Source organism: Patiria miniata, unplaced genomic scaffold (assembly GCF_015706575.1).
Source record: "Patiria miniata isolate m_02_andy unplaced genomic scaffold, ASM1570657v1 HiC_scaffold_16, whole genome shotgun sequence".
Taxonomy (NCBI): domain Eukaryota; kingdom Metazoa; phylum Echinodermata; class Asteroidea; order Valvatida; family Asterinidae; genus Patiria; species Patiria miniata.
In genome coordinates this window covers 5819486-5831514 of record NW_024037054.1, presented here as the reverse complement: position 1 = coordinate 5831514, position 12029 = coordinate 5819486, and the positions used below count along the sequence as shown (strand labels likewise).

General features: G+C 41.1%; 1 protein-coding gene across 1 annotated transcript in view; it reads left to right on the top strand.

Moving 5' to 3' along the window:
• The window catches only part of LOC119722766 (neurotrophin-3-like), a 49131-nt gene that overhangs the window by 16208 nt on the left and 20894 nt on the right, over window positions 1–12029 (top strand). Inside the window, exon 3 of the mRNA XM_038193072.1 lies at window positions 9017–9221. Within this exon, the coding sequence (XP_038049000.1) occupies window positions 9165–9221 (57 nt within the window). The 5' untranslated portion in view covers window positions 9017–9164. The remainder of the gene's footprint in view (window positions 1–9016; window positions 9222–12029) is intronic.

Sequence of the window (12029 nt, the reverse complement as noted above, 5' to 3'; positions counted from 1 at the left end):
GACATTTCAAACCAAAAAAAACGCGATAGCTGTAACAAAGAGGTTTGCTACGCTAATTCACGTATTCATTACTCTTTGAAAGAAAAATGATAGGCCAAAAACAAGTTAATTGAAATTGCTTCTCATTATACAACTGTATAGGAAAACACATTAACTCAAGCCAGTAAAGTGCATTAGGCATCTTGTACGGCACACTCACACATCGACAGTTTTCGACGTGGGTGGAAACACAATGGATCGTGTTGCTCTTTAAATGAGTATCATTATGGCTTTGGAATTACTGTGGAGGCATCGTTAATTGCATCTTATTGAGGGAGGAGGCACTGTCACAGGTCAATTAACATTTGTCCGTTTTGATATTTGTTGTGTCATCTTCAAGTTGTTTGTGAGTCACGGCATTTAGAGTTCAGTATAAGGTTCATGATGTTGTTTACAACCGATCCTCAGTTAATTACGAAATAAAACAGCACTTATCTGTCAGGCTTCCCCAGTAAAAATTTTACACTGCAAAAATGCAGCTGCCCATGCTGAAATTTTGACAATATCTTTTTTTCTCACTCGGATATCATTTTTTTAACTCAATTATAAGGTCCTATCAATAAGGTCCTTAACAGAAACATTTGACGTTAGTCAAATACCAACTATTCTACGTGACTCTAAAATGGATACTGACTTAGCGACTTTGACAGTATTTAACATGAGGACATCGAGGTGCAAATCTCTACCAAGTCACAAAGACCACGGGAAATTGACCAAACTGCGTTTATAGCCAGGATTACAATGTTGAAGACAAAGGCAGATTTTCAACGGATGTCAACCTGCGGTAAATAGAGCAAACTGTGGTTATAGCCAAGACTACCATGTTTAAGACAAAGGTAGATTTTGAGCCTTCGTGTTCAGGGTAGGTTTTTTTTCAACTGCATAGGTGTGCTGAGTGTCATACACCTTCTTTGATATCAACACTACAACCGAACGGTGATAAAATCGCAAACTAATCATTGCCGAACGCAGAGAAAAGAGCCAACCGAATACTGCCGAATGCTGTGAGTTGAAGCTATCTCCAGGACACAAACGGAAAGGAGAGAAAGAGGTCAATCTGAATTCCCGAACGCTAGTGCGGTCCCACCGAACAGCACCGCAGCGGATAGAGTTAACCGAAATAATGTACGTGTACTTGACAGTGAAAGGAAACGTCCCACGTAAGTCACGCGTCCTATACTCGCAGGAACCCGATCTGCTTATTACTGTGCCACGCAGTACATTGACCGTGATTGATAAACACAAGCGCTACTACAGAAGATGAAATATTTACAGTCGCAGGATGAGAAACATTGACTCATAGCAGGGAGACAGAAAAAAAGTTAAAATGCTGATGGTGAATCTGCATCGCCTGTTTCATCATTGACATTAATAGATTTCTTTCTCAACCCCTTCATCATCTAGAATATACATTAAAAAACAAGGCACCGGATGATTTCATGTCGACGAATGACTCAATATTATGTCCAAGCTTTCTCAAAAAAACCTTCAATTAATTTGGAATGACTCGTGCTATGTCGAGCGCAGATAAAGTGAAGCATCGATGCCTTTATGAAATGTGTAAGTCATTTGCTGGGGAAGATATTTCCATATTTGGCGAGTTGAGAATGATGAACTTCCAAGAAGTATGATTAGAGGATATTTGTCTTTGGGAATCACAAGATGACAGATCTCGGTTGCGTTAAAGGTGCAGGGTAGCTCCTTTTGGTATGATAGGAATTCTTGCACTGAAAGTTATTCATTTCAAAGAAGTAGTGCTGTCATTATTGCATCACCAAGCACAAAAATCAGCATAGATTTGGTCTGCGTAACTGCACGTTACAGTTAAGGTGATACTGTCCATGTCAAAATTGTATTTGCCAATGTCAGATGGTGTCGGCCAATGTCAGATGGTATTGACCAATGTTCGGTTGTATTTGCCAATGTCAAGTGGTATTGACCAGTGTCATGTTTTGGACAATGTCAGAGGATATTGACCAATATCAGATAGAAGTGGCCATTGTCAGATTGTACATGTATTAACCAATCTCAGAAATATTTGCATATGTCTGATGCATACAGGCCTATCAATGTCAGATGGTATTTGGCAACGTCCAGTTTGTATTTGCAATATCAGACGGTATATTGGACAATATCAGATGGTACTGGCCAATATCAGATGATATTGGCAGATTTCAGGCGGTATGGACCAAGCTGATTGTATTGCTCAATGTCAGATGTATTGGCCAATGTCATGATGTAAATTGCCAATGTCAGATGGAATTGACCAGTGTCAGATGGTATTGTCCAACGTCAGATATGTTCAATGTCTGATTACATTGGCCAATGTCAAATGGTATTTCAAATGAAAGTCAGTTGATATTGACCAACGTCTAATGGTATCGATCAATGTCAGAATATATGCAAAAGGCATGGTTTTGGCCAATGTAAGATTGCATTGACCAATGTCAGATGTATTTACCTGTGTCACATGTATTAAGCCGGCCAATACCAGATTATTCATCAATTAATAACCAATGTGAAATTGTACTTGGCAATGCCTGATTGCTTTGATCAATGTCAGATGTATTGGCCAATGTGAGATGTTAGTTGGCCAATGTCAGATTGTATGTCCAATGTCAGATGATATTGGCCAATGTCAGATGATATTGGCCAATGTCAGATGGTATTGGCCAATGTCAAATGGTATTTGGCAATTTAACGTTGTATTTGCCATATCAGATGGTATTGGACAATATCAGACTGTATTGGCAAATGTCAGATGGTGTTGATCAATACCTGGTGTTTTTTTGAGTCAATGTCAGATGTACTGGCCAATGTCAGATGTTATTGGCCAATGTCAGGTGGTAAGTCCAATGCGAGATGGTATATCCAATGTCAGATTATATTGGCTAATGCCAAATTGTTTGTCGAATATCAGATGATAATGGTAAATGCCTAATGGTATCGATCCAGGTCAGAAGGTATTTGCCAAAGGCAGATGGTGTTGGCCAATGTCAGCTTGTATTGACCAATGTCAGATGTATTTGCCTATGTCAGAGATGTATATAGGCTTACCAATGTCAGATGCTATTGGCCAACGTCTAATGGTATTTTGCAATGTTATATTGTATTTGCCATATCGTATGGTAGTTGACAATATTAGATGGCATTTGCCAATATCAGATGGTACTGGCAAATGTTTCATGGTATTGATCAACGTCAGATACCTTGACCAATGTCAGATGTTATGGGCCAGTGTTAGATGAAATTGACCGTTGTAAGATGGAATTGACCAATGTCAGGTGGAATTGATCAGTGTCAGGTGGTATTGGCCAATATCAGATGGTTTTTCTAATGTCAGATGATATTGACCAATGCCTAATCGATCAATGTGAGGAGGATTTGCCAATGGCATTGGACAATGTCAGATGATATTGGTCAATGCCAATAGGTACTTGCCAATGTCAAAGGGTATTGACCAGTACCAGACGGCACTGGTCAGTTTCATTGTAAATTTACAAATTTCGTGGAGCCATGGTGCTTCTCACAGCAAAACAGAGAAAGGGTAAATAAAAGCTCAGCTCCTTCCGTTCATAGCACGATCGAAGTATGCCCTGTGAGTCAAAAGAGGTTCTATCTTGAAACAACCTCTCATGATCATTCAGTGGCCGAGCCAGGATTTTTCAAAAGGGATTTCTATGGTGTCGAAGTCCAGAATTCATTGGGGGATGGGCTGGCTTTGATGACAAAATGCCTCAGGTTGTGAGCGGAGATTTGCCGTCTTGCAGACCATTATTTTGGGAAAGGAAATTTAGGATATATTTTTAAATTTAGTGTTAAGGTTTTGAAAAATGTAGAATGATGCATTTGTACTTGACAAAAAATACATAGTGGCGGGGGAAAACAGACTAAGGTGACTTCCAATCTTTTTAACCTGCAGCGTGATATTTTATGGTGACATAGGAATATCTCAAGTTTAATGTTCGCTCGCAAATCTTCACTTTTATTTGATCAAGAAATCCACTTACGTCACACACTACTACAAACTGGGTCTGATGCTCTCTGTGCTAATGACATTAACTGCATTTATGTGGTAGAATATTAATGGATTTTTTTCTAAGAGTCATTGTATCGTACAGACGACACATTTCAAATGGAACTCTTTGTTGCTGCTGAGACTATTATTATTTCCACGTAACGTGATGACGTCATGTGCAGATAAAGCTCCCCCATTAACCTCACTTGGAAAGCAGAAGCGGGGCTTGGGGAAAGCATCCTTACACACTTTCACAATTGTCAGAAATGTTGAAGATTACTTACTTTAATTTGAGAGGGTAGATATCTCTGTTCATTTCGAAGAGAATTCCCCTTCCCTGAAGCACACCTGGTCATTATTGGTAAGTGCAAAATGTACACTTCTGCCGCCATTCAACAAACACAAAGAGAGAGAGAAATGGTCCGAGGTTACCAGACAGTGTCGTCTCGTGTTTGCAAGCTATGAATCGCCCACTCGCTACAAAGAACAATGGACTGGGCTCCCAGTTTACGTGTAGCGCTGAACCTTCTCATCAAGTGTATTAAAGGAAACAAATATCTGCAGATTCCTCCACGGAGAGGCCCGCTCCATCTTCCGTTTTAATTCGTCTTCTTCAAAGTGCCAGACGGAGGGGGCGATGGGTCCAGAGCAGGGGGAAAAACAGAGTGACATGTCTGTTCGCTTTCCTCCTGAGACTTTCATAGTTCAAAGAACTTGGCTGTGCGTTACGTGAGAGGTGCCAGAAAGTTCATTTGTGTGAGTCTTTCGATTTTTGCCACAAACTGGAGTGGTAAACATGCAGTTTATGTGGGAGATTCTCCCATAAGACTGTGGATACCGGTTTATTTTGGTAATTTAAAGCGTACCTTATATTGCGTGAATTTGAACTATCACCTCGAGGTATATTTCCCCAGAAAGTAAAAAAAACACCAAAAAAAACCCCGAAACAGCAGTAATCTAGTATGGATAAATAAGTAAAAATGTATAAGAATGAATAGTAAAATGTTTATTTTAATTAAGGATAAAAATGAAAGAAACCAATTATATTTGGAGTGATCAATATAACATATAATAATAATCAAAATGAAAACAGAGAGAAAATATCAGATAAATTAAGTTTGAAAATAATCAAAATAATGTGCAGGAATTAAAAAATAAACCAAAAAAATTAAATACAAAACACAATCAATAAATCAAAATAACAGATACAAATGAAATCAATCAAAAGAATGGTATATGGATTGATAATAAAAAAAAAAAACAGATGAAAATTAAGTTTAAAAAAAAACCAGAAAAAGGCTAAAACGTTGTTTGAAAAATAGTAACCAGAAGTTACATTGTCGGTTTGGTAAACAAAAGCCAGTGATAAATGTGTTTAGTTTGTAACCAGTCCTGAAAATTGCTTAAGTAACAAACAAAATCATATCTTGCGATCTTTCAGGCATTGCGTCAGAAGTCTTTATACATTTTTCTTCATACGTTGGTAATGGCATTGATACAAACGTGCCGCGAGTGGCTTAAAAAAAGCCCTTGATCTATAGCCGCGATTCTCGCTATGATGTCGCGACCAGGGTCGGCGTAACTCGATTTGCTTGTCACAGTGTGTCAATCGAAAGGGCCCAACGGGTCACGCACGAATGTTTTTATAGGTTGCATGGGTGACTGTTCTTCAAAAATCTGGTGTTAAAGTTTGCAAAATTCGGTGGTTTTTTTTTTAAGACTGAGAGTATTTGAATACGGTGTAGATTTTTTGTTGCTGTGTAGAGCTACCTAGACAAAGATACAGTATCTTGAAAACTATTTGAAGCCTAAAATTATGACGAGAACCAGCTAAGACTGTATTTGCTTTCGTATGCAATGTCTTAGGAGACTTCTCACTGTGAGATGCTTAAGCCACTATTGAAACCTGGGCTTTATCTCGGCTTAGGCTTCACTACAGCTCCAGCATCACGCACAACCCTTTGTCTTTAAACCCCAGAATTAAAGACATGAAGCGCCGACTTAATTAATGGAGGATTAAGTTTGTGTTCTGATCCAGAAAGAGGTCATCACTGAGTAAGAATATCTACTGGGTTCGAAATCTTGAAGCATCTGAAACGAAGCTGAAGTTTGAAAAATGGCAGTAGTCAGTGACATTGACGCGCACGCGTAGTGTCATGAACTTTAATTCGTTAGAATATTCACCTAAAAAGCCGCACTCTGAACACCAATTTTTTTTGTCAATTAAATTCAATATGCATGTATAAAAATGAATCCCCGTGTCCATCACAGTGAAACCAAGACAGGTGTGACGTCACACGCCAGGCCTTTATTTTAACACCTGTTAATGTTTGCGAGAAGAAGCGGCGCGTTAATTACATGTGTTACATGCGGATGACGTATTGTTTACGGCTCCTGACTATTTGCCTTTGGCCACCAAAGCATAGATGTCTTATGCGTGTGTGTCCAGTTACCAGCTGTGCAATCACCTTTTGGTGAAGGTGAAAATTATTAGTGAAAAACATGTTTAGGCCTATGATTATCAATAATTACTCGCACAATAATATCTAGAACTACGGGCCCATAGTGAACAACAACTCTGGAAGACTGAAAATTACCCTCCTTCAATGAGCCATATGGCGGACAAGTCTTTTCAGAGTGAGCTCTCACTCTTTTACATGAAGAGTCGTCGACCCATTTTCTCTTGTTGTATTTGACGTTCCATCTCTGGGCCCCTCTTCTTCGTCATTTCGATTCAGGCCTGAAAGAGGGAGCTTCCCAAAACACAGACCTCCCCTTTTTTCCACTTTGCAAGAACCTTATAAAGTCTTCGTAACTGAAGTTGATACTGAAATGTTAACACCGGAGTCTTATATAGCTCACGTATCTACCAACAATTAGGTACTCAAGGCGCTGGAAATTATGTCTATTATTATATTAAAGACAGGTAAATGAAATTTATGAGAAATATGAGACCCATTATGTAGCACCTTGTAAGGGTTTACAAGATGCTGCGGCGCATATTGCAGCCACTGCTAGAAAGACCGGGGCAAACCCCTTCTCAAAGCGATAAATGTTACTGGGTTTTTCAATGTGCATTACACAACTGAACATAGACTTTTAACATTTGACCCCATAGGCGCCCCTTCAGTTATCCGTTGTAAATACTGCTTTGATCTTTATAACTACATGTCGTCGACCCACTCTCTCTCGTTTTCGGACGCTCCATGTCTCTGGGCCCCTCTTCTCCATCATTTCGAATCAGGCGAACTCCTTTAGGTACCCAGACGTGTTGTTTCCTCGTAGCCCTTCCCCTGTGCTTGTCGATTGATTCTTGATGTCCCATGTCTTAAAAACATCCTTCCAGTAAACATACTACAAACTACAATACAAACCTAAACCGAAACAAGACGTAGAGTTTAAGATATAGGCTTGCGATGCACTCAAGTCCAACTATCTACTTCGTTAATGCTACCCTACCGTTTCTGAAGTTATAGCCAAATCGCATAACTTTAAGGGCCACGCCATAAGAGGCAGTTGTCAAAGGCAACTTGGTGTCAACCAATTGCACTGCAAGGCCCGGCAAAGGAGGCCCAGGAGGATTAAAGAACATTTTCCAACAGTGAATGGAGAAAAGAGAAGACATAGAATATAAAAGGGATTTATCCTTTTGCCTGAGGAGTTCCTCATCGGACATTGCCTGACACAAGTCGCCTGTAAAATTGACCCGTGAGACACGGCCTAACACTTCCTGTGCATTTGCTCATGTCGGAATGAAATATCTCACATAGATACAAGTTACAACTCATGAACGTATCGACCCAAATTTGTGAGCGCCCAAACAACCAAAGCGGGTTAAACTGACTCAGAATGACGTCAGTAACCAATAGACTACATATTTTCCACTCCCTCTGTCGTCCAATAATGTGCATTTTCAACCCACTTTCTTGTTTTGCGTCAGAAGGAGAATCAGTAACTTTGACCAATTAAATCGATTAGTTTGAGGTTCGACAGAGTTATGATCGCAATCGTGGGTGTTATAGGAAACACCTACGATAGCTTTCCCACAGCTTTCGAGAAAAGCCAAGACACCTGAAGCTGAAAAATTGACGGATTGGTTGTTGATGCGTAGTTACAATTAAGACATCAAAATGCCGAGCCATGTCGCGTAACTAACGGGCGACTTTTACCGCGTTTGTTCAAGTTCTCCGGCTGCCGAGTTCTTGTGACTCTAAGCACAAGCCTGCTTGACATTTCAAGAGGCATTTGGAGCACCATGCTTCGATCGTCGACTTCTAGAAGCCCGGCCGTGAGCTAAGTACGAAAGAAAAAAAAATATACGCGGTATACGGTCCAGGATTCAAACTGGCTGACACAACCCGGTCAGTGCTGCGTACAGCACGTGGGAGTTGTGAAGTGCCTGGCGCCACAAACCCAGGCTTATTAATAACAATTATATAAACATATTCCTTGCGCGAATTCACTCCTCCTGCGTATCTCGCGCTCAGGCGAGCATCCGAATCAATTTCTGCCTCACTGACACATCCGACGTCTGCGCCTGCGCACGGATCGGCCGGCTGAGCTGGGTGGGAAAATTAAGACTGTGACGTCACTGGGGACGTCTATTTTTAGCCGCAAGCGTCGTTTCTCATATTAAAACGGTGACGATAATTTGGATGTATATAAACCGGGCTGGCACGCGGGGTAGCTCTACAGTTGACTATTGCGTGCAATGAGCATCACAAGTACGCTTCGGCCGATGATACATCCTGACAGCGATTGTTAGATAAAAATCATTTACGTACACACAAGCCTATTACATACAGCGATAGTGTATTGCGAGCGAGATTTAAAAAAAAAACAGGAGCGCTCTGACACAGTAGCCGCGTTCAGCCAGGGTCTCACTGATGCGTCGTCATGGCAACCTTATCTACCACTAATCCTAGCGTTCTTCTTCCCTGTTTTGTTTCGTCGGTGAAGACCAGCCAGTGATGGACTTTGGTGGTGTGCGCGGCGGTGTTGGATCTTCGTGGGGACTTCAAGTTTGAACGCTCCTCGGGCAAGACGCTACTTCATCGCCTCGGTGGGCCGAGACCGGCTCAGAAACTAAGACAACTTACTGGGAGAGATGGTGCTGTGTTTACAAGCACGATTGACTGTCATCATGGGGCAGACTGCCCGACAGGTAGGCTCACTACTTATATCCATCTCTTACTCCAAATTTGTCAAGGCACTCTTCCCCAAAACTATTTATTCGGTTGGCCCAAGAAAACTTGCACTACATAGGAAGTTTTCTTCGGACCAACTTGTAGTTCCCTGATTATCTCCTGCTAGTACATTATAATAGTGCACGTATCTGTGAGCTAGGATACAACCGAAGTTCATTGCACTTGTTCTCTGCCACGCCAAAATCGGAAGTGGCTTTTATGCTGTGATCCCTGTTGATCTTTCAGTGTCGACGGACATTATATCCTAAAAAGAAATTGTGCATTATTGTGCTCTGCATTGCCACAACCAAAAAAAGGCTGGCCAACATTGTCAGGGCTGCGTTGTCAAGACGCTGACCCGATTTTAACGTACAAGCTGTAGGGTAACTATATCACATTGACGATGTTCATAACATAGATTTGACTTCGTGACGAAAAAAACAAAGAAACTCAAGCACGGGCATTGAGCTTTTGTAAACTAAAGCTGACATATTTTTTCAAGGCAAGTTGTCAAGTTGGAACATGTAAATTGGAACCCATGCTGCTCATTCATTTACTTTAAGGACAGTAAAGTTTGTATGCGTTAATTTTCCCAAGCGAAAAAAGGACACAAATGCCAACAGATATAAGACAAGGTAAAGATAAAACCATTCCCTTGTCCCTTCCATTATGTCTATATCTTATGTTGTATCGCTCGCACTGAAACTCCGCTCCATGTGAGCCGACTGATCTCTGCCACTTGACTCTAAAGTAGCCTCGTTCAATAAAAAGATTACACTTGACCGCGCGCGACTCAGACCAGAGGCTCGTTCGATAAATCAGATGGTAATTACACTCAGGTCGTCTGCCCACGAAGCCACACACATCCAACGGCATATGAAGCTGCATTTCACAGCCGGTACTTGAATAATTTAAGAGTTTTCTTGTCTTTGTTTTATTCAAATTTGCTATTGCTATTGCAGATGCTACTGCTCATTATAATAGATAAAGGAGCAATGTCTATCATAACGGTGATCCGGTTTTGTAAATTGCTTCGGCACCATCTTTGATTTTGGAATCATTTTGGAGCAGAGTTGTAAAGGGGGGATTGGGGCACGCCCCCGACTCGAGGCTTGTGTCCCCCAACAGCTCAGAATTAATTCGAGAGAAGGCAAAATGAGCCTTTTTAGTTTTAACAACCAATTGAGTACCATTCCATAAAATGAGACCCCTAATAACATCGTATGTAAACAGGACCTGAGATACACCTGTTCTTAAACCTTTAATTTCGAAACCATTTAGGCCTATACGCAAACCTTTATAGAAGTATTATATTATTTATGTTCCCGATCCCAGAGCATAATCACTGACCCGTTAAATAAAGGATTTTAAATCTTTTGAAGACAAAGTTGGAGACAAACGGACATTTCGGGTAAAAAAAAAAAAATCTTAGCTTGTTCAAATCTAGCTTCTGGTGATTATTTATCTTCTCAATTATTGAGTTTTCTTTCAAATGGCATCCGATATTCATCTCCCAGAAGTAGGCCTCAGACCAGTCTTTTCCGCACCCCTCTCCAACTGACTTTTTTTCCCTCAAGTTTTCCGAGCAGTTTAACGATTACCAGTGACGATCTTGGTCACTAGACGCTAATTCCACTCATCAAAATGGTCCTCCAATGTTGCTGGTTGTTACGGGGTTCCCGCCCAATTGACCACGCGCTTTAATGGAACACAAACACGTGGCTCACTGTTTGGCTTTTGCCAAAACCTCGGCAGAGAGAAAACTGAGAATGAATTAGCCAATGCCGACGTAATACCTTCGCATCGCGGGACTCTAGGACGTTGTCGAGGCGTAACATAACAGCTGGCCGCTGTTCCTGGCCTTGGGCGAGGATTTTAGCCCGCGGATTAGGCTTCCGGCCAAGGTGGAAAATATGACGTAGTCAGCGTCGACAGAAAGAAAAACATACTTGTAAACAGTAGTAACGCTTATAGGCTTTGGTTGCAAATATTGCGCCCACTAAAAGACTTTTGCTTTGGGAAAGCACAAAGAACGTGGAGCGCATCGCTCGTTAAAACAGACCGCGGGTCAACGTTCCAGCCACGTGATACATTACAAGAGTTGTTACAAATTATTGAGTTTACACCTAGAGCGCCCTCCGTTGGCCACCAGGAGCCAGGAGTCATTACAATAACGGACTGTTACATATAATAAACACAACATTGTATTCGTATTGAACCTGCATAAATATCACAGTCGCAAAAAAAGAAGAAGTTAAGAGTGGAAACAGGCTAAGACAGCGTGTAATATGCTCTTAAACTAAGTTTGTTAACTTACATTAATGGCAACAAAATCCTTGCTTTAGATTTAACTCGTATATAATTTGACTATCGGTAAACATTGTCTGAACCTATAATTACTAAATGCAACATATACTCCGTGTTAACCCAAAATGCCGTTAATCCAGTGTAAACATGTTTTGTCCGGACTACATGTTGTTGAGTTCCCAGGAGTATATCGTGTTTGGGGCCAGTCATATTTAGTCATACCAGCGAGACAGCGGTCTCACCCATTATATACCCTTTTACTTGGATGGGATTTTATTGGGCGAGTGCCAGCTGCGCTCTTGCTAGGGTTATACAGGGAAGCCCTAATCTCACGAGACGAAATGGGAGGGCTGGCCTCGTGTCAAACATTATTAATTGGTCGTAAACTTTTAATCAGCGACTTTCCAGACAAATGCAACGCCCTGGCTTGATTCACGAACTTTTTGGCTCCGTGAACTTTAGCTCTGGACAGACAGCAG